The 24,023-nt window shown below is 40.8% G+C and overlaps 6 protein-coding genes across 8 annotated transcripts; 1 reads left to right on the top strand and 5 right to left on the bottom strand.

Moving 5' to 3' along the window:
• Positions 1 to 1,615: 1,615 nt before the first annotated feature.
• On the bottom strand, positions 1,616 to 5,705 carry LOC141836919 (wall-associated receptor kinase-like 14). 2 transcript variants are annotated; one of them, XM_074724394.1, is made up of 3 exons: positions 4,810 to 5,705; positions 3,534 to 3,578; positions 1,616 to 2,997 (listed from the first exon to the last, which is right to left on the bottom strand). In XM_074724394.1, exons 1-3 carry the CDS (start codon positions 5,495 to 5,497, stop codon positions 1,727 to 1,729), a joined length of 2,004 nt encoding a protein of 667 aa, XP_074580495.1. In that variant the 5' UTR covers positions 5,498 to 5,705; the 3' UTR covers positions 1,616 to 1,726. The 2 variants fall into 2 exon arrangements, with proteins under 2 accessions (XP_074580495.1, XP_074580494.1); XM_074724393.1 differs by having other exon boundaries at positions 1,616 to 3,000.
• Positions 5,706 to 8,330: 2,625 nt separating this feature from the next.
• LOC141837427 (uncharacterized) lies at positions 8,331 to 8,768 on the top strand. The gene has a single exon (XM_074724833.1). The coding sequence runs from the start codon at positions 8,331 to 8,333 to the stop codon at positions 8,766 to 8,768; it is 438 nt and encodes a 145-aa protein (XP_074580934.1).
• A 462-nt stretch (positions 8,769 to 9,230) lies between these two features.
• On the bottom strand, positions 9,231 to 11,228 carry LOC141838814 (beta-glucuronosyltransferase GlcAT14A-like). Its single transcript, XM_074726400.1, has 4 exons — positions 10,429 to 11,228; positions 10,277 to 10,352; positions 10,093 to 10,208; positions 9,231 to 9,875 (listed from the first exon to the last, which is right to left on the bottom strand). Exons 1-4 carry the CDS (start codon positions 10,895 to 10,897, stop codon positions 9,358 to 9,360), a joined length of 1,179 nt encoding a protein of 392 aa, XP_074582501.1. The 5' UTR covers positions 10,898 to 11,228; the 3' UTR covers positions 9,231 to 9,357.
• Positions 11,229 to 13,800: 2,572 nt separating this feature from the next.
• Positions 13,801 to 17,363, bottom strand: LOC141838831 (putative histone H2A variant 3). 2 transcript variants are annotated; one of them, XM_074726421.1, is made up of 3 exons: positions 17,295 to 17,363; positions 16,887 to 17,003; positions 13,801 to 14,265 (listed from the first exon to the last, which is right to left on the bottom strand). In XM_074726421.1, exons 2-3 carry the CDS (start codon positions 16,992 to 16,994, stop codon positions 13,969 to 13,971), a joined length of 405 nt encoding a protein of 134 aa, XP_074582522.1. In that variant the 5' UTR covers positions 16,995 to 17,003; positions 17,295 to 17,363; the 3' UTR covers positions 13,801 to 13,968. The 2 variants fall into 2 exon arrangements, with proteins under 2 accessions (XP_074582522.1, XP_074582523.1); XM_074726422.1 differs by lacking the exon at positions 17,295 to 17,363 and adding an exon at positions 17,087 to 17,279.
• Positions 17,364 to 18,006: 643 nt separating this feature from the next.
• Positions 18,007 to 19,938, bottom strand: LOC141838829 (3-ketoacyl-CoA synthase 20-like). Its single transcript, XM_074726419.1, has 3 exons — positions 19,176 to 19,938; positions 18,547 to 19,094; positions 18,007 to 18,413 (listed from the first exon to the last, which is right to left on the bottom strand). Exons 1-3 carry the CDS (start codon positions 19,923 to 19,925, stop codon positions 18,176 to 18,178), a joined length of 1,536 nt encoding a protein of 511 aa, XP_074582520.1. The 5' UTR covers positions 19,926 to 19,938; the 3' UTR covers positions 18,007 to 18,175.
• A 958-nt stretch (positions 19,939 to 20,896) lies between these two features.
• On the bottom strand, positions 20,897 to 23,956 carry LOC141840779 (pentatricopeptide repeat-containing protein At3g23020). Its single transcript, XM_074728842.1, has one exon. The coding sequence runs from the start codon at positions 23,714 to 23,716 to the stop codon at positions 21,296 to 21,298; it is 2,421 nt and encodes an 806-aa protein (XP_074584943.1). The 5' UTR covers positions 23,717 to 23,956; the 3' UTR covers positions 20,897 to 21,295.
• Positions 23,957 to 24,023: the final 67 nt, after the last annotated feature.

A 24,023-nucleotide genomic window follows, 5' to 3' on the forward strand; every position in this document is an offset into this window, starting at 1 on the left:
ATAACCTACGCAGCCCAATAAAAATGAACAAGCCACAAAACATATGTAAATATGTAAAACTACTAAAAGAAAAGTCTTACAACATGTAATTATAAGCTTAAAAGTAAAGAATGAATAATTTAGAGAAGAGAAAATCTGATAAATAAAAATGATATTAATATATATGGTAATGGTAAATGATTATTCTACAATCTTCCAATCATGGAAGAACATGGTCATTTTATTCCATTGATTGATAGAGAAACAAATAAAAAAAATGGAAATGAAAAATAATTGGAAGAAGTTGGAATACAATGAAGGCATTAACTCAGAAACTTCACTGGATTTAAACATAGAAAGTGAGATAAAAAAAACTGCCGCCAACATAATTAATCGACAGGGCCCTTAAAGCGAAACAGAGATGTAGACAGCTTGAAGCGAATTATTCAACTAGAAATCAAGGAAGAATCGCAATCACACGAAGCGGATCCACAACTGGAAGAACAAAAGGTAAAATTCATATAAAAGTAAATTGATGAAAAGAATCAACAGGTTAAATGGAAAACATCACCACATACACACTCCGAATGGGAACTCTTACTTGGATAGCTCTGGTTAAAGCAGATCTAAGTGAATGATACAACAAAAAAAAAATCAACGAGGATCGACAACCGAACGAACACATTCGAATGGAAACCCTGATCAAAGTAGACCTAAGTGAATGATAGTATGATACAACAATAAATCAACGAGGATCTACAACGAAACGAGTCACACATAGCAGATTCAGGATCAAACAAAAGAAAAAGTACAGATCTGACAAATTGGAGAAATGACTCACTACGGTAATTGCAAAACAGATAGAAGCAAATGATTCAATAATAAATCAACAAGGATCAACAACAAATTCGCAGATACATAGGAAGAACAAAAGGGAAAACTTGTACAGAACCAACAAATTTAAACAGATCTAAAATGATCAAAGATAATGATTCGACAAGAAATCAATTCACAACATGGATCTACAACGAAACCGCAGTCACAAGAAGCAAATTCACAATCGCAAGAACAAAAGAGAAAAAAAATACAACCATCAAATCGGAGAAAAGTTCCAACACTGTGCACAGAACAAACAAGTTACCTCATCAGGACCGGATTCGAATGGAAAATCTTCCGAGGATGGCTCCGATGAATGCAGATCGAGGGCCGATGGATGCTTCGCCATGAACGATCCATAAGGAAGAAATCAACTACGCAAATGCACACCCCTAAATTCAAATCGGAAAGGGTTTACGTTAATATATACATAGAATTCGTGTGCTAACTTGAAATGTGATGGAATTCAATACTGTCACTTCAATTAGTAATATGTACGCTTTGGACACTTGCAAAAAAATTTCTAAAAAAAGTAAATTTCTGAATTTTTCTATAACAAAAACAAAAATATTTAGCCTTTGACTAACGAATATACAGTAGTTACTTTTACACCTAATAATAATTTTCCTTCACCAGCAAATTATTTCTGAAATATTCTTAATTTTGTATTTAACATTAAGGTGGAAGTATATGTATTTTTCTCGAGGACAATTATTACCTATAAAACAAAAAGACAATAAAAGGAAAAGAAATTGCCATATCAATTTAATGTATTACATTCAGGTGGAAGTATATGTATTTTTTTTCTCGAGTACAATTATTACCTATAAAACAAAAAGAGAATAAAAGAAAAAGGAAATGCCATATCAATTTAATGTATTGCATTCCCCAACAAGCTATTGGCCGACGGCGAGTTCTGTTCGCTCAACCACGGATCCTGCACCGACACCGGCGACTCCACGTTCACTACCTCGATCATGCTCCTCGCCAGAGCCAACCTCTGGATCTTGGACGCCGCCCGACGAGGCCGCTCCGCCACGCTGCTTGCCGAAGAGAAGCAGAACGACGAGCCCGACGAGCCCGTCGACAGTAACGCGCCGTCCTCTGCTGGGGCCCACCCACTGAGCTTGATCTGCTCCAGATCGTCCGCCACCTCCGTCATCGACGGTCGCATGTCCCGGTGGAAGGCCAGGCACCGGAACGCCAGCTCCGCCACCTTGTGCACCGAGGTCAGCGTCCAGGCGTCGCGGTGCGGCTCCAGGAAGGGGTCCACAATCTCGTCGACGCGCCCGCGGCCTATTCGGTCAACGGCGAGTGCGGCGAGGTTGACCTCGCTCTGCTGCCGCCCAAAGTCGACGGCCTTCATCCCTGTGACGATCTCCATCAGCACGACGCCGAAGCTGTAGACATCGCTCTTGTCGGAGAGGTGGAAGTTCTGGTGGTACTGCGGGTCGACGTACCCCGGCGTGCCCTGCGGCGCCGTGGAGATGTGGGACTGGGAGGTGGCGGAGTCGGCGAGGCCCATGCAGGAGAGTCCGAAGTCGGCGACCTTGGAGTGATAGTGGTTGTCGAGCAGGATGTTGCTGGACTTGATGTCGCGGTGGAAGATGGGGGGCCGAACGGAGGAGTGGAGGTAAGCTATCGCCTTGGCGGTGTCAACAGCAATGGCGAGGCGGATGGTCCAAGGGAGTGCGGGACCGCGCTGGCGCTGGAGGTGCTGGGCCAGCGTGCCGTTGGGCATGCACTCGTACACCAGGATGAGCCCCTTGCTGCTCTGCTCCATGCAGCAGCCCAGGAGGCGGACCAGATTGGGGTGGCTAACCGACGACACCAGCTTGATCTCGTTCATGACCTGCTCCACGCTGTCGCGGTTCTTGATGAGCTTGATAGCCACCTGGCGGGCGGAGCTGCCAAGTTCGCCGCGATAGACGGTTCCGTATGCGCCGGTACCAAGGATGCGCTCAGGTGAGAAATCGTCGGTGGCCTTCTCGATGTCCTTGTAAGAATAGAGCGGGACGGTGGACGAGGCCTCCGACAGCAGGCGCCGCAGGCTCTCGCGCTTCCGCGTCATGGAGGTTCGCCGCCGTAGCCAGCAGTAGAACAGGACGAGCGCCGCCATTGTGGATGCTCCAGCGATGATGCCTGCTGATTCACGAATTGCATCAAAGTTGTTTCCTTTTGATCCAGTAATCACAATTCCAAGCAAAAGCAAAGTTACACAAATAACTAAGAACACAAATTTCAATTTTCCGAGTAACGATCAAAAGGAACAACAATTCTCCAAAACTTATCAAAGAAGCTGCAATATCATGATCTAACTTAACTAAAACTAACACATTGACTTGATGCGCTATATATAATTACAACGCTAAATAACCTAACACAGCAAGTAGTAATCTTTCAAAAGAAAATTAGTAAGTTTCCAAATGAGCAAAAGATCATTCTACTCTTGATTTTAACAGAACTTTAAATAAGTTAATCGTGTCTTTATGAATCTATTGAAGCCCAAAACAAATGAATGATGCTTTTGTTCAGTGGTATCAAAATATATTTAAAACAAATAATTCATATTTGCAGATAAGGTCTTGTAACACAATCGCTATTACGTTTCAATATTCTGTACAAGAACTGCTTGAACACGAATGCTATGTAAATCCAACAGAAACAAAGAAAACTACCTCCAATAAGAGAACCAAATTTGCGGATCGATCCATCACTGCTGCCTGTCACATTTGAAAAGGAAAAGAGAGAGTATAATCATGATGTTAATCCAAATTCTTCTGTCTCACAGACTCACTAAATAAAGCTTCTTCTTCTTTTATCACAACAAATCTATTGCAAAGGCAGCAATAACTCAAAAAGCATGAACAACAGTTGGACTGAAATTGCAGAAATACAAAATGGATTTGAAAAGTAATAGTTCTCAAGAGCCCGTACATGTCCTTTTCTTTCAGGAAAGTTGGCTTTGAGCAAGAAAAGCCTTCCCTTTAGCAAATGGTAAGTGAGGGTGGGCCGGATAAGAATTCCGAATGCTTATTTAAAGCATTTGAAAAGTCCAGAAAGAGAAGAGGAAAAGCAGTTCAACATCATGCGGAAGGTTAACTATTTAGTGTTTATTATAAGCACCAAACAATTTAGTCAGAAAACAGAGAAAGCTAAGCAAATTCGAACAGCTAAAACTATTAGCAGAATTGTGTGACACACAGATATAACCATGTTTAAAGCAAGAAAATTCCATGATTTTCCCCCTTGTTTTTGATGATATAAGAAAATTAAATAATTATTGGATTGAGATTTGACAATGAAACAGTATAATCGATGGGAAACGATATGAATTCGAATCAAATAAGGGAACAATAGACCATCATCATATCTGGTTAATCTAATCCTTGTTTGCCCTATCATATTGGAGCATTAATTTCACATCATTTGTGACATCAAAGTTACTGCAGATGGTTGCAATAACTTCACAACCAATAATTGTCAGAAACAATGCATGCCTTCTCTTCAGGGGAAGTTGACTGAACAAATAAAGACTTTCCTCATAGCAGAGGTTGACTTGAAGTAGGCCAAACTAGAACTTAGAATGCATATTTAGAGCAATCGAGAAGTAGAAGAGGGAAGAACAGAAGAAGGATTATGGAAGATACGTTGAAACTTCAGAACTTTTTAGTAACGCCAAATAACAATTAGAAGTTCCTCCTGTATTAGCAAACACGAAAAAAAAATGTCGAATTAGAAGAAGCAGTGTTGGAATACTGGATGGTTCATAAGATTTAGGCAAGTAATCATCGAAGGTTGTCTGTGTCAGTTATGATGATTTAAGAAGCGGAAATCTTGTGTTGTCAAAAATCTGAAGGAAAAAAAAAACTTTTTTGGGCACGAAGCCATGGTAGAGAGAGCAGAGCAGAGAACAAAGCACCAAATAGAACCAAATCCCGAGCAAGGACAAACCTCGTTGACAACCGGTACCGTTGACGAACCCGTCCCCATGAAATCCGTATCGGCACTTGCAACGGCAGCCCGACGGACTAGTCCCATTAACCCATACCGACAGGGAATAGGCGTTCGGTGAACAGTTGCACGGTTCCGGCAGCCACCACGCCAGCTCAGCCGTGTTGAGATCCACAGACAGTACCGACGTTCTGTATAAAACACCGGAGGTGTAGAAGACGTCGCAACCGGAGGAAGTGAGATCCGTCATGATGGTAGCGTTGAGGAAACAGGTGGCGTTCTCATAGTTCGTGCCGCACTGATCGTCGATGAGCACGGATTCGGCGCTGCAGTTTCCCCCTGAGTGCCGCCGCGTGCAATTGCGGAGCAGGACACCGGTCCGGTTGCTCAAAGCGAAGTTTTGGCCGAAGAAGGTTGAGGCGGTGCGCACGGGGCGGTTGCAGGAAGGCTGTACGTCGACCACGATGGCGTCTTGGGTGAGGTTGAGCACGGCAAAATCGCCTATGGAGTAGGTGGAGCTCGCGGGATTGGAGCAGTTCAACGGGATCGAACATCCGTCGGAGAAGCCGAAGGGGTAAGGGGCCGTGTAGCTACCACAGGATCGATTGCAGTCCTCGACGGCCGCTTCCAAGCCCAAGAACCCGAAGAAGAAGAAGAAGAAGAAGAAGAGGGCGAAGAGGCTATGCATACTTGAGGAAGAAGCAGAAGCCGAAGGCGGTCTCACTGGGGCATTCAGTCAAACAGCTTCCCTAACAGCCATTACAGAACTCGATCTAGGGTTGCTTCCGCTTCGTGGATAACAAGATCGCATCCGATGAACAAAGAAAGGACCGTAACAGAAGGCGTGGACTTTTGTTTGGGAAGCTACGACTCAATTTCAATTTACAGGGCGTAGAATTTTTCTCCGTGGAAGAACGACAACGAGTGCGTCTCCGGAGCGGCACTCAATTATTCTTATTATCCAGTTAAAATTAATTATCAATAATAACGGTAGAAGAAAAATAAATTGGACCGCCTTGTCAGTAACGGTTCATGTGGTCCTAAACCAACTTAGCCGCCGGTGCGGCTCGGCCCGGCCGTTGAGAAGAAAAGGAGAAGAAGAACAGAGTCCCGATTTGACTTCTGTGTGAACTGAACCGGAATTGTAAAATTAAAATCGGCTCATCAATTCCATTAATTTCTGATTATTTTTCTAATTTGCTTCTGGAAACACTTAAATGTCTTCTTTTTGGGTCAATTAACAATAAAAAAGGGAGTCCAGTCTAACTAAATGACATTTCCACTAGTCTTTTTAAAACAAAATAACGACTAATTTATTTGATTTGACTGTGTTTATTGATTGAGATATAATCTTATTTTAAGGATTGCGTGAGGAATCGACCATAGAAATTAACTAGACTCCAATTAAAAGTTCTGAAACTTAATTCTCGAGTCATTGTGTATGATTATATTCTTCAAATTGATTAGGGCAATGGTTTTACCATATTAATAATAGTAATAATTAGATTAATTGTTTAATAGGAAGAGATTCATTAGAATTAGGTGAATTAATTTAATGGAAATCTATGGTAGGGGTTGACGACCTAAATCAAGGAAATTAATTAATTACAAATTAAGAAAACAATTTTGGATTGAATTGTCAATTAAGTAGCATGTGGAATAGCTGTTGGTTTTTTGTCTTGTAGTTCAAATTAAAATTATATAATCTATTTTTTTCTCATTTACTTTATTTTCTTCTCTTATATAGGCAACTAATAATAATAATAATATTATTATTATTTATTTTCATTCACATGATTAAGATAATATATTTCATTTATTTATTTCCTTAAATTGGAAAAATCATTGAATTAATTGCACAAGAAGACACGCATCGAATTATGTGAGGCAAGGTCAAGTCTGGCATGCAAATTGACGCCAAAATTTAGGCCCTAATCACGTCATGGAATTTTCTTCAACATTGACATGTAGTGAGACTTTTTTTGTGGTTATTTTATCCTTTTTTTATTGGCCTATAATATTTTATCAAATTTTATATTTATGATGTGGGCCACAAGATGACTAGTTTGCGCTACGATAACAAAATGTGATAATGTTCATCCTAAAGATTTTTCAATGTCGATCTCATAACAATTTGAAAGGAGGAGAGATTTTATCATCCAAGAAATTGTTCCCTTGGGAATTCGATTTCTATTTTCATATAACAATCTACTATTTGAGTACCAACTCGTCCGTGAAAATCCAAAGGTTGCCCTACTAGTTGTTATGACAAGGAGAGCACAAGTAGTCATCAGTAATATGATTTTAGAAAGAAAAATAATGCAACGAAAAATATAGAGGATAAAGATGTGCTAGCTTGTTAATAATAACCAAAGAGAAAGGCTACAATGCACTTGTTTTGAAGAGGTCTGTATTGTTTCTATTGTAGAAACTATTGAAGCAAAACCACATAAATTATTTTTTTATTAAATCATTAATAATAAATGTTATATTATACTAAAATTCAATCAATTTTAAGAAGTTGATAAACTTTAATATAAACAAACTATATATATATATATATATATATATATATATATATATAAAACAATTATATATATATATATATAGGTTTTGAAAAAGTGGATTATAGACATTCTAATTGGACAGATTAAATCCAAAAACGAGACCACTAAAAGAGGACAAAGTCAAATAGGTTAAGCCTCTAGAGAAAATGACAAACAAGTCAATCTTAAAAAACATATACAAATGGGTTAGGGCTATAATTTTTGGGCATTTTATAGTCCAACATGGTTTCACAAACTTTCCAAGCCCAGAATGAAAAGTGAATTTATTAGATTATTAATATTTTATTTAAAATTATTTTTATAAAAAAAGAAAATATTAGCTTTGTGAATCACTCTCATTATATCTATCTAAGTAGAAACATTATAATTATGATAGGTAAATTATTTATCTATTTTTTAAAAAATATTATTATTGATATTTATGCTTTTTTATGCATGTTCATTTACAACTAGGTCGTGTAGAATTAAATTAAAATTTATGGCAACAAGTTTAATAACCATTCCAATATCTTCTTCTATCTCATCAAAACTAATCATAATTTTTTTCCCAACCCATCCCTGGTCGCCATATGTCAACATTTAAGTTCTAAAGTCGGACATAGAGATCAAACAAGGAAAGTTTGAAATTTGGAAGAATATAAGTAGTCCTAGATTATTGACATTCAATAAATTTCCCCTATAATTGTATCCAACCTTTTGGGAGACGAATCCAATTACTTCCTAAATTCATCCAAATCTAAAGAAACCATCAAATCCACAGATAGATTCTTTTCCTTGTACGACAGCACGCCGCTCTCACGTGCGACGTGGCGGCGCTTATGAATTTCCAGAAGCCCGCTTGCTACCCCGCCGCGGTATCTTATCGTGGTCCGGAGAGGCACCATATCGTCGTATTCTGCGGTTTATTTATTCGCCTATTCAGAAACCGTCATCAAGGAATAAGGACGGCCGGCGATGACGCAGAAGTTCAGGGACTCAGCGTCGCCACAGAAGGTGACAGGGCGATCTAGGTTTCTTGTGAATCCGACTACGGGGGCCAGGCTCAGGGAGGCGGCCGGGGAGACGGTCGCGGAGTGCACAGCGGTCCTCTGCTGCTGCCCTTGCTTCCCGGTGAACCTGCTCCTCGTCGCCGCCTTCAGGATGCAGGCGCGGATGCTCCATCGATCTGTTCGTCGGCGCAGGAAGATTTTCTTGCAAGAAAAGATCACGAAAACCGGCAGCTTTAACGTCGGCGATGACTTCAGCATCCACAGCGAGTTCACCAGGTCGGCGGCGGAGGAGAAAACGTGGCCGACGAGGTCACCGTCGGAGGAGATTGTGGCTGCAGAAAAGAAGATCCTTCCGGCATTCGCTAACGCCGGATTTTGGCGGAGCCTCTCGCAGAGAGAGTAAAGACGCCACGCCACTTTTACAGGAAGAAGAGGATGACAAATTTGCCTCTTTTCATCCTCAAGACAGTCAAGAAAGCGACCAAGATTGGATTTTTAACATCAAATCCTCTGTTTCGCAACGCTTTGTCGCACTCCAAATAAAGATTTCTCCGTGCGATGATGAATTGACATTGCAATCAATTCTGCAAACACCGTGTTTGTTTCCGCTGAGAAAGAGATGTGGATTTCAAAGTATCTGTTCTTGGTTGTTTCACTCAAACTCGATTAGCTTAGGATTCCAATCGATATGTTGATATTCTATATGCATTTTCTTGTTTACTTATTAACAACTGTATAGTCTTCCCATCAACTCCTATTTGGAAAAATAAACTGTTGCAAAGGAGTAGGACTTATTATCTTCCAGGTTAATTAATATGGAAAAAGTTTATTTTAATTTCCATCACAATTATCAAACAATCTGTCGATTCATTATAGTTATAATAGTTACATTATGCAACTACTACTCGTAAAAGAAGAAGAAGAAGAAACTCATCACTTTGTTCCTCCAAAAGCCTCCTCAATCCCAAAATTCAATCTTGATGCCCAATTCTCTAACAAAATTTACCCGCATTGCCTTTCCTTGTGGATACCAGCTTTGCCAACAAAGCTTTGAGTCTCCTAGAGCCTGCCCCAGGCCTGAGAACTCCAGAGCTCGTTCTACCATCAATGGGCCCAGAGCAACCACCTCGGTTGCCATCCAAGCACCATCCTCCCTTGCTGAACTCTCCCTTCCTTCGCCGGAGGAGCTCCCGGTCGATCTTGTCAAGCACCGGATCACTCCTCTTGAACTTCCTTGCAAACGGAACACTGCTCAGGATCATCCTCCTATAGTCCTTGAGGCCCAAGCTCAAGGGGTGCTGCTTCGGAGGGTTGTCCCACACAATGTAGTGCAGGTCATGGTTCACTGCAGTGTCTCGGAAGTCCTTGGAGTTGCATATCACCGTCTGGAAGTAGCCCTCCGGCGACGAGATAAAGTTGGTGTAGTAAAGGAGGAGGTTCCTGGGGAGGTTGTCCCAGCTCAGGATGCAGTACTCCGCGAAAGACCTGGAAAGTATAGTCCAAGCAGAGCCTGAACAAACACTATCATTGAGTATAGTTCAAGACCTGCAAACTTCAGAAACTTGGCCAAAAAACAAAAACACATTAGCATACTTATTCAGATATTATTTCTCAGAGTCGGTACATGTTTTATGCATCCAAGTGCAACGATGCCAGTGGCACAAACCAAAACATTCATTGGAATTTGTAGTGATCAAACATTGTGTAATATACTGTCCATTACTGACCTGTGTAGAGCTTGAAGGCAGTGGGAAGACCTCTTTGGTTCGCAGACCAACTGATGTCTGATTTGTTGTGGCTATAAAGTGCAGGATCTATAATTATAGGTTTTACTCTCTTCTTTCTGTGAGAAAGGATCAAAGACCATGTTTGAACAATAAAAAATGGTTTTTTTGTTCAATTGAATCTTACATCTTCCAGCCCAAGTGGCTGGTGTGCTGTATGAAGTTGAGATCTCTAGGCAAGGTAGAGAATGCCACAATTAGATCTGCAGAAGTTGGTTAGATTGCGACAAGTGACTAATCAATTTTTGGCAAAAACGCTAATTTTTTTGACAGTTTTACCATCTTGTGTGATCAATGGGTAGTCGGCGGCGCTGAGGTTGACGAACCAGTCCCAGTGGCCGAGCCGGAGGAGGATGGCCATGGCGTGGAGCGTGGTGGAGAGCATGGTGGGGCCGCGGTAGGTGACCAGATTCGACTTGCCGACGATCCACACGTTGCGGAATCGCGAAAAAGCTTCGGACTTGGCGACGAAGTCGGCGAGTTGGGCGTGCTCAGCCGGCGGCGCGCCGAGGTCGAGGTGGAGGAGGTAGCGGTTCCCGGGGTTGTAGATCGCCAGGAGGAGGCGCTCCAGGCGGGCGACGTCGCCGGAAGAGGCGGAGATGAGGTAGGCGAAGGTGACAGGGTCGGATTTCCGGGGGCGGCGCACGTGGTCGGATTTGTGGAAGTAGGTGGCGGATTTGGAGATGAGGAAGAGGGAGAGGAGAAGGGAGGCGATTATGAAACTGACCATGAAGGATTTTATCGCCATGACGAAGCAAAGGAGGAGCTTTTGGTGCCTGATAAGATCTGAAACAAAATTGCAATCTTTCCTACGTCCTGTGATAGATTATGACATGAGAAAGCTGGATTGAAGAGTGAAGGAGATCGTTGAGATTTTTGTGTCCACTTTGCAAGAAGAGCAGCAAAATTTAAACACAAAGTTGCGCCTTTTTTTTGCGTCGATGAAGAAGAACAGGTTCAGTTAGAACCTCAAAAAAAAAAAAAAGAGGATAAAAGGAGATCATAAAAGCATCGATGCTAATATCTGGAAGAAGAGAAGAACTCAAGTTTCAAAAAACAAAATGAGTTTTGGTTCATGTGAGCAGAAGGTTAGGTTGTGAGTTGAGGAAGAGAAGATCCATGAATTCATTTTCCTAAAAGAAGAGGAGAGGTGGTAGGAGAAAGGTAACTGTCAGTGTGTTGGTAGTTACTGCATTCATGGTACGATTACAATCTGAACACTGAGGAGGATGAAAAGAAAGATTAAAAAAAATAAAAAAACAAAAAGGAATGAGGATGATGATGATTTGAGATCCAGTTTTTCTTGTCTTGGAAGTGAGGAATCATCCTCAAATATAAAAAGATGAGCTTTACTTACCAACTACGAGTTCAGCTCTGTTCTAAGGCTTAAGTTCGCATGTTATTTACCATTTCACAGTTTTTCAATCTACTGCTACGAACTGTGACTATATTGGTAGAACTGATTCACATGTTCATTGTTACGGTCGTAAGGACACGGGTACGGATCCGACTGAGAGACACTGCCGAGTCGAGTCAATCATCCGGGGGTAGTCGACTGGAGCACTGGGGCCCGAATCCAGGTCCCGGGGTAACTGCCCGAGAAGTCTACATCCAAGCCCGATAGCCCGGTGCATCCGTCGAAGATACGAAGGACCCTACCGAGCCGACTCCCAGATAATCCGAGTGGGTAGCATACCTGACTCATCCTGAGAAGTCAGAGCTCGTCAGCATATGTCATGGATAACCCTACCGGGCCGACTCCCGGATAGCCCGACTAAGCAGCATATCCGACTCGACCCAGGGAGTCGGGGCCGAATCGTACATTCTGTCACTGACCACTCCCTTTCTTGTCCTACTGACCACTCCCGCTGACAAGCACGCCGTTGGGTACGGCCGCGCGCCGTCCAGACGTATTCCACTGTCAATAGTGTACTTCCTCATTAAAGACAGCACTCCTCTCAGGTACGGAGAGTACTTCCGCGGTAATGTTCACCTTGCCCTGCCCGTGGTACGGGCCGATTCTCCCTTATATAAGGCGAACCCCTGTGAAGGGGCCAGGTATGTTCACTGTTGCTAGCCACTTTCTATTCTCATTTTTCTCTCCTGCTGTCGCTGACTTAAGCATCAGAGTGGTCTCGCCGGCTCCGCCGGCCGTCCATCTCACGGTGTCTGTGATTGCAGGCCTCCGGTGATCGTCTGTTAGCCTCCAACGTCTTCGCCGCACAGTGCCACTGAGGAAGTGTCGCACGTCCAGAAGAGGTTCTTGACGGGAACATTCATGTACATTTATTGTTGTTTCTGCTAGTTGTCTTGTTGAAAATCTTACAATAATGGGTTTGGCAAACAGCCATGAATTATTTTCCTATCAACTTGGTCTTGATTGCGATAGTTAGCTACTAATTGCCTAATGAACTCTCCATTAACTATAATTAACATCCCATATATCCTTTCATTAATTATTTTAAAGACTAATTACACATCTTGTGGTAAGGTTGTTACACCTAAACTTAAACACATGGCATTAATTTTAGTTTCTATTTAAGTAATTGGATGTTTTGCACCATATAAACAATCTTACTAAAGCTCTCGGTTAATACTTCAACTACTCAAATCATTCTTCTTAGTGTCTATATGGTAATGTTAAAACATATTATAATGACATTAAATAAAAAAAGAACAAGATAAAATCAGGGAAAGCATCTAAAATTTTTAGAATCATCACAAATTTCAAAATATGCTCTTATTTTCAAAATCTTTGCAATTTACCTACTTAAATGCTGAAGCCCATTTTCCAATTAAATTACATACAAAGCTCAAGAATTTAATTTGAACTAATTGTTGTTTTTATTTGGCAATGGCAAGACATCCCTTTCAAGTATCACCTCTTTCTCCTATATAAATTTCAGTTCTCTTCAGCTCTTCCTCCTCGTCATAATCTTCCTCTCCTAGCATAATCCTTGTAATTAGCTGGTGTTTTATCGACTAATTATTTTGGTGTACCACAAGCAGATGAAGCTGCCAGCATGATCTGATCACCTCTTAATCTTCAAGGAAACAACTAGAAGTTAACGATCAGATCATCTGGCAGTTTCATCTGCTGATGGGAGCACACAAGCAAACCACAAACCTAATTCATCAGGGTTCATCAAGGAGATGAGGAGGCAAGTTGTTCTACTTATCTGTTTTTGTTTTTCCTGATGATTTGATCCTGATTTCGGATCATAATGTGAGCTTGTAGATTAATTAGTTGTCTGCCCATGAGAAACACCAATTCAACTTCTTTTTTTTTTTTTTTGTTTTTTGTTTTTTTTGCAACATTTGATCCATTTGGCATGCTTATGTTATAATGTACCTTATAACTCCATCCTTTTTAAAATGTAGATTTACACATGACAATCGATCTTAAATACTCCAGTTTGATTATGGACAACTTATTGGTATTTGACCAAAGCTATGCCTCCAAAATATTCTAGTTATAATTTTAAAAATTAGTTAATCTTTCTTCATGCTATCGACCATGGTCCATGAACCCACTTCATGGTCGATAGCAGGGCAATCAGATCAAAGTCACATTCACCTGAAGTGAAGTCATACATGAGATGAAGGCTTCGTCTTCAGGCTTGTGAAAGTTATGCAAGCAGCACAAAGTAATTCACTAACCACAAAGGTTTGATATTCCTAAATAAGATCACCAAGAGGTCCAATACATTACATTCCGTTCAACCCATACCATTCGAACCTCTTAAAGGTTCACAAAAAAGAGCAAAAACATGTTGAATAATTATAGCTACTTATGGAGTTAACTGGCAAGATCACTACCTATTCCTTGGAGGACTTGTTAATGAGGGACTTATGGATGTGGGGAATGACTCCGCCGCCAGCAATGGTGCCCTTAATGAGGGTGTCTAGCTCCTCATCCCCTCGAATGGCTAACTGAAGATGGCGCGGTGTGATTCGCTTCACCTTGAGGTCCTTGCTTGCATTCCCTGCGAGCTCCAGGACCTCTGCGGTAAGGTACTCCAGTATGGCAGCCGAGTACACAGCCGCAGTCGCTCCGACACGGCCATTTGCTTGAATCCTAGATTTCAGCTGCCGGTGGATACGACCAACAGGAAACTGCATACACCGTGGCATATGTGAAGAACCATAGGATGGAAGCATTTAGAAGTAAATAATGTTCAACTATCCACACGGAGAAAACATTGAGCAAATCAAGCCAGTTTATATTTCAGGCTCATGAATTCAAAGCCAGGATGTCATTTTCATAGATGCTGGCTCATGACTTCAAAGCCAGTATGCCATTTTCATAGATGCTTATCAACTACAGGGATTCCAATCAAATAACAATATAAGATTTTCACACTATTTGTCTATGAACGATCTCCACATTTCCATCACTAGTAATTGCTGCTTATTATCTGCCCAACACCTCAGTGCACAAAATTTAGCATTACAGAAAAAACAAGATGGGCTAATCTTACAATAATATTTCTTGAAATGCCAATTTCTCTAAAACCCAGGATTGGTCTTTCCGACACTGATTCATCTTAGATGATTCATATTGATATCAACTACCCATGAGCTTATTCTCTGAGTCAGATCATTTTTTTTATTATAATATTTTGGGTTTTATGCATGGGCAAATTATTTCATTGACTCACTACTTATCTTTGGTCAACTTATCTAATTCATTTGTTTATTTCTCATGTACTTTGAAGTAAATCACAGATTTCAAGGATCCTAAGGACCAGATGAAAAAATTATAAGTAAATCATGAGTGTACCAAATCAATGTTGGTTGTGAAGAGGAACTTGGTATTGTCGTGTTAATCATTTTCTATTTCCTTGCTCCACATGATGTTTGCACACTAAAAAATAATTGATTTTGACAAAGTTATTCATCCCCTAAATCATTCATTTTAATTCCAAAATAGTTTGTTGCAATTTGAAGTAACTGTGATACCCTTGAAATAATAGATAGCTTCGCTTAATGATTGCTATCTCTTTTTTTTTTCAAAAAAAAAGAAAAATGACAACTTTGACAGAAAAAAGATAGCAAGAAAAAGGACGATGAGTTTATCAATATTGGATATGATATTATACCATGATGAATCACATAAGAGATCCAGCATATATCTCAAAAAAAAAAAAATTAACTCCAAGGTAAAATGAACTAGTAACAATCCTACATTGGTAGTCTGTAAATCTCTGATTGTATAGATGTAGATATGGTACCAAAATGTTCACGTCTTTTAATCATATTTTGGGAAAAAAATAACTCCAAGGTAGAATTAACTGGTAAATGGTATTCCGCCATCAATAATAAGTAAATCTTTATAAAATGACTGGCATTGATCATAACTTCATCAATGATAATGTAAAAAGTAAGATAACCCTTATCAACGTGTATGTTAATGTAAAAAACCTTGATCATAGCTTCATCTATGCATACCAGGATTAGAATATTATAATGAAAACCAACACCAAATACTCTCATATTCAGATTGTGTATCTTTGACCTTCATGTCAGAATTCAGAAATTTGTACCGGACTTCAACACCTAATACTCTCAGAACCAGCTGTCCAACTGAAAAAGTTTGACGGATATTATAGGCAGTTAATCATCTCAACTTTGAACCAGAGAAATGATTGTCAGATCAGTCACACATCATTCCCATCTTAACTTCATTTTCCATTATCATACAAACCATCATTTTATTGGTACAGGACAAGACTAACCCAAATCATATGGGACCAGATGGAGGTTCATCAAAGTAGAGGCAAATACGTGATAGAAAGATGGCCATCCTATAAAAAGTACATACACAATTCTCTGGAACATGATCAATATATTGGTCTATCAAAATCCATAAAATGTTACCAAAAGTTGCTTGGTCTAGTGGTCAGCAAGCAAGCAAGATTTGGAGGGCGTCCTTACTAAAGGTCTGAGATTCAAATTTGTATAGTGACATTGTTGGAAGGAGTTTAACTTTACTGCTTCCACCATGAACTAGTCTAACATCTAATTTAGTGTGAGGACATCTCATGGTGAAGACAAAAAAAAAGGGTCCATACACTAATAAAATCACCACCTACTAGTAATGCAAATAACCAACTCTCAAACTTCAAAAAAGGGTTTTGATGGATAAAATAGATAGTTAATCATCTTAACTATGAAGCAAATAAATAATTGTCAGCTTAATCATTGATGGCACCTTTACCATTTGAACTACAATTTTTGCATAGCGCATAAAAACCATTTGATTGCTACAAGACAAGATTAATCCACGTCATATGGTACCAAATGGAGAATCTGCAAAATGAAGGCAGATACATCATAGAAAGATGGCCTTGCTCAACGTACATATAAGTTAAGCTTACATAATCAATGGCAAGAAACCTCTAAAATCCACTTACCCGTCTGTATATCTAAGGGCGAAGAGGAAAAACTCCTATAAAAGCCACACAACAATCTAAATAGCTAGAAAAAAAATAATCTCGCGCTAAAATTTTTGCATGGATGCTACTTGACGATCACTGTTCTTTCGGAATTCACACAATGATGAAGTTATTATCTGCTAGTCATCCAAATCAGTGTCGAACAAAAGAGCGCGCTTGTAGAAAAAAAAGAGGGACAATATAGGCGAACATAAACAGCAAAGTCTCATGGGCACTTAGACAAGAGGCGTAGATGTAGAACAAGGCAAACAACAAAAGGAAGGTGTCAACTGGCATTACCTGTAACCCTGCACGAGCAGACCGGGAGACCGGCTTCTTCTTGTCCTTGTCCTTGTTCGCCGCCGTCGTCTTCGCTGCGAGAAGTCCTTTTCCACCTTTCCCCGCCATCGCTCCTCCCTACACCCAAAAACCCACATCAGAACAGTACAAGTCCACCTTAAAATACCGCAATCAAGACAGCCAATCAAGCGCGGACAGACTTCCCAACGAGAATCGGACGCAGAAGTAGCTCGAAAACAGAGGCAGCCAAAAATCCAGCGAAAACCCCAAATCGAGCGCCGAATACGAAGGGAAAGAGATTCCAGAGGAGATCAGGACACGGAGGGCAATAGCCCCTAGTCGATTCGAGAGAAGGCGATAAGATCCGGAGCAAATCGAGGATTCCACGAGGAGGAAAAGGAAGAGTACCTTCTCGTTTGATGCTGTCCTGCTTTCCTTGTTTTGAGAGCGAGCGCGATTCTACTAAATTAATGGGATAAAGAAAGGTTTTTTTCCCCAAATTGTAACTAATACGATTAAATTGTAACAGTTACAATTCATATTGTTATAAAATCATAACGGTTATAGAATTCACATTGTAAAAACTTACACATTGTTGTGATGTCTTTCGATAAAAAAATTAAAATGGAAGATAAAAAGATGCTTTTGATTTTTATCCCTAAAGACAATAACAAAGAGTGTAAAAATAATTTATATATATTTGTTTTAACTTTTATACATAAAATTATTCTTTGATAGTGATAATAAATGTTTTTAACTAATTATTCATTTAAATATTATGTTTATTTGACACGTAATTGTTTGTACATCTTCTCCAAATTGATTGAAATGTGAATAATAAATTTTGATTTGTTCCGCTAATCATTTGTTAGTGTTGTCCTTATTTTCTCCTCTCTCAATTTTCATTTATTAAAGTTTTTTTTTTCAAAACACAATCTACAATTAAAAAAAATATACTAATTTTTACACGTGTAGTAGAGAATTAAACTCAATAGCCAATCTCACTTAAAAAGGTCTTATATATATTAATCGGAGAATAAACATCCTCTTCAACTAACATTTAGCTCAATGGATATACCCAATCACTTTTTCTAAAAGCAAGAACTTTAATGCATTTATAAAAAAAAATTAAACTCGTATGAGTATCATTATAATTTATAGTAAATCAACTTATGATACATTTGGAGAAATACAAGATATTTAGCTACTAATTAGTTCCACATGATAGTTTTCTTATCACAGGGAACAAATTGATTATTTAGATACTAATTAATTAATTAATTACTAATCTAATGAATGGTTTCCACTCTGGGGACTTGAACCGGGAAGGCATGAATCTCGTCGGTCCATGGGTTCTTCTCCTCCTGCTTCGGGTCGATGGTGCGCAGCGCGTGCCACACGGCGCTGTTGCACTTGAACCCCGAACCGAACGCGATCTGCCACGTCCGGTCCCCCTTCTTCATCCTCCCCTTCGCCTCCGTGTACGCCAGCTCATACCAAAGCGAGCTGCTAGAAGTGTTACCAAATCTACCCATAGAGTTAACAATATCAGACAAATAAAGTTAGTTAGATAGATTATTTAAAGTATCTGTACGTATAAGTAAGTGGATTGAGACGAATATGAGATTTGTTGGGACCGTAGATTATGTAAACTACGTACCTGTATAACGTCATCCGCGACGCCTCCATGTGCCCCTCCGCCAACCCGAGCCTCTTCTCCAGCTCGTCGAGCACCGCCCTCCCGCCGGCGTGCACGCAGAAGTGCTCGAACGCCAGCTTGAAGTCGGGGATGTACGGCTGGATTCTCCGCCACCGGAACGCTCTCCGCGACACCAGCGTCAGGAAGAAGAGAAGCTGCTCGGAGAGCGGCAGAACCAGCGGGCCCAGCGTGGTGATGTTGGTCTTCAGCGCCTCGCCTGCGACGGACATCAGGTCCTTGGACAGCGACACCCCTACCTTCCCCTCGCTGTCCTCCTTCTGGAACACGCACCCGTAGCTGCGGTTGTCCGCTCCATTGTGGGTGCGCACCGTGTGGATCAGCTGGTACTTGGCCCGCCTCCGGGCGGAGCGCCGGTTGGTCAGCATCACGGCGGCGCAGCCCACTCGGAAGAGGCAGTTGGGCACCAGCATCGACCGGTCGTTCCCGAAGTACCAGTTGAGCGTGATGTTCTCGGTGCTAACCACTAATGCGTTCGCGTTCCTATGCACCTGCTCGAGAGTCGAAAACAGAGTACGTGAAAATTAATAAATAACATGAAATAGAGTGCGTGGATTTTAATGAACAGGGACCTGGAGGAGTTGCTTGGCGAGGTCGATAGAGATGAGGCCGGCGCTGCAGCCCATCCCGCCGAGGTTGAAGCTTTGGATGTTCCCCCGGAGCTTGTAGTGGTTGATGATCATGGCGGAGAGGGAAGGGGTGGGGTTGAAGAGGCTGCAGTTGACGATGAGTATGTCGATGTCCTTGGGCTTCACTCCCGTCTTCTCCAGCAGCTCGTCGACGGCGCCGAACATGACCATCTCCGCCTCCTCCCTCGCCTCCGCCATGCACAGCTTGGGCGGTCTCTTGTACATCGCCTCGGGGAAGTAGGTCGACTGCCCCAGCCCGGACCGCTCCAGGATCCGCTTCTGGAACGCCAGGTTGTCGTCGGTGAAGATACCGGTACTCATGGAATGCTCCACGAAGAATTCCCGGCTGCACTTGAGCGCCGCCGCCGGCTTGAAGCACGCGAAGTCGAGGAGGTAGACCGGACGCGGCTGCTTCATGAGGTAGACAGCCGCGAGGAAGGCAGCGGCGAAGGAGCAGGCGACGACGGGCACGAGGTGGAGGCGGAGGCCATCCCTAATCTGGAGGAGCTCGGCGGAAGTAAGTCCGGCGAGGCGAGCGGCAGAGGCCGCGAGGAGGGGGAGCAGGGTGAAATGCAGTGCGTGGGAGATCAAGTAGTGGTAGCCGAGCTTGAGGCGCTTAGGGTTGATGAGGAAGCGGACGAAGCTTGGAAGAGGATAACTGTAAGAGCTAGCCGGAGTGGTTGTGTCTGCCATGACCGACGAAGGAGGAGGTGGAGCGTTGCGGTGGCCATGAGGAACAGGAGCGTATTTAAGATAAGGAAAGAGAGGAGGGAAGACGAACAGGTTAGAGGATGCAACTACCGGAGCCAACTCCCCTCATTAATTATTTTTTCCATAAAAAACGCATAAATATTATATTTTATGCATAATTTATTTCATCTTATATATAAAAATAAAATAAATATATAAAAAAGTTTATCTCCTGCAGACAAATTAGACGACAATTATACAGTTGGAATTCTTTAAGATCAATATTATTTATCGATAAAGATAGAGAGGCTTTATAATGTGAACGAATTGATGGAGAACAACCAATTGATAGAGATACACAACAGTCAACAGCTCCTTTAAATGCAGGAAAATACAGCTCATGTGTACATGTATTTATCAAAAAAATAAAAATAAAAATAAATATGAAAAAAAAAACTTTAAAGCGATCCGAACCATCTTAGTATTTGATAACGAGGTCAACGACCACATGGTCAAAACCTTTGTTGGTCAACTAATTCATGTACATATAACAAAAGGCAATATGTATATGATTCTTCTCTGCTGCTATAACTGCTAGTCTAACTCCCGCCCAACCACCACCAATAATTACAAGTTGTTAACTTGGGGCCCACCCACGTTCTTGAATTTGATTAAGCAGTTGCTATTAGGATTAGCGGTGACAATTTAATTAGATGTTAAACAAGTCAAAAATAGTGATCTAGACATGAATGATTTTGGATAATTTGCTGACCTAATCTGTTCAATTAAATAAATGAATCACATATGTTATTTTAAAATAGGTTGTGTTTAAGTGAGTCATGTTCAAAAAGGCTTAAATTGGATCATTTTTACGAGTTACGTCATCATAAATTAAACGCAACCTATTTGCATCGTCTATGATTGTAGATTAAACGCAACCTAGTTATCTTCTTTCTTTAGCTTTGATTGATTCCTTGAAGCAACCAACTATACTTTACAATCTATTTTTGAAACTTACAAGCCTAGAGATAAACTCAACTCTTGAACAATAAAGTTCAATTCAGTTCTGCTCATTTACAACTCGTATTTTGAGTGTTCGACGACTATCGATGACACTTGATTTAATTACATAACACCAATCCCAAATCATGACAATATTAAAATCTATCTACATCATGCTATTCAATTATTCAGAATGATATAGATAAATGGAGATCATCCATTGCATGCTAGATTGTGATGTCAAAGCTTCTGAATCAAGGTTCTAAAATTATGCATAGCCAACATCATTGAAGTTGCCCACGATTCCTTCTTCCTTCAACGGATCACACTCATGACTGCACCCTGCACATGCTTACAATTTAAGGTTTTTATTATAGCATTTCATATTTTCTACTTGCCCGCTTTAGGTCGACAGAATCCAGTCTGAAGATAGAGCACAAGGCATCAATCCATGCATCCAAGCCAACTCTGGACTTTTCTGCTCTCATTGATTCTAGTCGATTTACAGCTTCCTTCGAAACTCCATACTTGAGCAAAGCATGCCCAAATGCCTTGAATGTAGACTCATCAGCTTGTATCCCAGTGGCCAACATGTAATGGAATATCTCTACAGCCTGCTTCATTCTCCCATTAGTTGCATATAATGCGATTAAACTGTTGCAACTCACTGTGCTGGATAGCAATCCCAAGGCTTGCATATCTTGCGCGATGAGATCAGCTTCCCGAAGATGCCCCAGCTTTTTGTAAAAACACAGCATAGTCCCATAGGAGAACTCATTTGCCTTTCCACTGTTTTTCAAATCGCAAAAGATCGCTTCTGCCTCATTCAGCATACTATTCTCAGAATAAAGACTAATCATGCAATTTGAAGCGTAAATGTCTGGACCATTCTCAGAAACTTTTATTAGTTCATATACTTCTTGTGCTTCCCTCAAATATCCAATTTTTGAATAAAGTTTGATTAACAAGTTACAAATTACTGGGTTCAGAACAACTCCAGCCCTCTTCATTGCATCAACATACTTCAAAGCATTGGAAACATTTCCAACTTCAGTGAATGCGTTTATTAGAATGGAATAAACAACAACATCAGGTTGAAATCCAAAACTAACCATTTCTTTAAAAATATCTTCTGCAATTTGTATTTCACCAAACTTGACAAAACTAGTCATTACCGCTGAATAAGGAATGCAGTCACTAACAAAGCCACCCTCTTGCATTTTTCGTAAATAGCACACTGATTTATGAGGTAGATCAGCAGCCAATAAAATATGTATTAGAGAACTGTATGTGCACTTGTCAGGATGAATACCATACTCTATCATCTCATCAAACAACTCAGAAGCCTTGGTATAGTCCCTTTGTGCCCCATACGCTTTTATCATAACATTGAATGTGAGAACACTCAACTTTTGCCTGGATAAGCAACAAGCAAAAGCTTTCTCGGCAAGAAAAATGTGTCCTTGCTCTCCAAAAGCATCGATATTGGAAGCAAACCATTCTGAATTCATTTTATCACTGAATTTTTCAAACCAAGACCATGATTTATCAATCATTCCTACATTTATGTACATCCTAGTCAAAGCTGATTGTGTGTACTCATCAATCTCAAGGCCTTGACATTCCATCTCCACAATAAGAGCTTCAGCTTCTCCAACCATGTTCCTTATAGAATATGCATACAAAAGAGTGCGATAACTGACAACATCTGGTTCTAGGCTGGCCAATTTCAACTTAGAAAAGTAACCAGCTGCTTTGCTGAGATCATTGATCTTTAGATGAATGGAGATAAGTATGTTATATGTTCTTGTATCAGCAACACATTGGTATTCATCCATTATCATCATCAATGCAGAAACCTCTTCCAAGAGACCATTATTGCCATACATATGAATCATTGTGTTGAATGTAACTATGTCTGGAACAATACCTTCCCTTAACATTAGTGCAAAAGTTCTTGAAGCTTTCTCAAACTGCCCTGATTTACCATAAGTATCAATCAATGTATTGTATGTGTATAAGCTGTGACACTTTTGAGATTCACAATCATCATAAACATCATATGACCACCTTTTGAAAAATTGCTCCACGTTTTGAAAGTTTCCAGTCTTCTTATACGTCTGAAGAACAACTCCCATTGTCACCTCATCTGGTACCATTCCTTGCTTGTATAAATCACTCAACCAAACAAGCGCTTCCTTGCTCAAGCCACCTTTGCAGTAAGCATTTATTAATGTACCGTACGTAGAATTTGTGGGAGTTATTCTATTTGCCTGCATCTCCCTCCATAATGACCCAATGAGATCCCAGTTTTGGGCTTGCCCCAGGATCCTTAGCATAACATTGTAGTGAATCACATTCAGTTCGTAACAGCCCTTTCTCTTGAACCAGTTAAAGATTTCAACAGCCCTCTTCCAATCTGTTTGCTCTTTTAGGATGATGGTCCTCTCCTTGCTATTAAGATTCTCTTCCCATGGCTTGAAAGCCTCATCCAGATCTTCACAAGTTTCCAGTGCTAGCAACATCGATGGGATGCAGCCTCCATATGAAGCCGACTTTGATGATTTCCTCGCTTCCGATTTGACAGGCACAGCTTTGACCTCAAACTTCAGTTTTGCATAGGACCTAAGCTTCCTTGCTGGTGGAAGATGAAATCTTACAAAAGAAAATTGATTTTGGTCCGTCTTACGACCTAAACAAACCAGCAAAACATGATTTTTCGCAGGTGTGACATCATGGACGTTGGTAGTCGAAGGAATCAGGCTCGGCAAGCAAGCAAATGCGCCCGGCATTCCAGGAATAGCAGTAACAGTGTATATGCTTATACCAAGATTCCAGTTTCAACGAAAACGCCAAGCAAATCGGAGGAAAATAGGAACATTATATATACAAATTTGAGCTAAAGAATCGGTTTCATGTTCCTTAAGAAAAGTACGAAATTTCTGGAGGCAAATCCATCGGCAGAAGCAAACTCACCAGCTTCCTTTCGTCGGAATCTTTAAAACCCTTGAGCTCAAACCCTCGTCCAGTGGAATCGCCACAACGCATTACCTTCGCAAAGGATAAAGCGAGTTGTCGCAAGCTTATATCGGGCTCTTC

This window comes from Curcuma longa, chromosome 11, assembly GCF_044706935.1.
Source record: "Curcuma longa cultivar G26 ecotype Majalengka, Jawa Barat chromosome 11, ITB_CL_G26_1.1, whole genome shotgun sequence".
In the NCBI taxonomy this organism is placed as follows: domain Eukaryota; kingdom Viridiplantae; phylum Streptophyta; class Magnoliopsida; order Zingiberales; family Zingiberaceae; genus Curcuma; species Curcuma longa.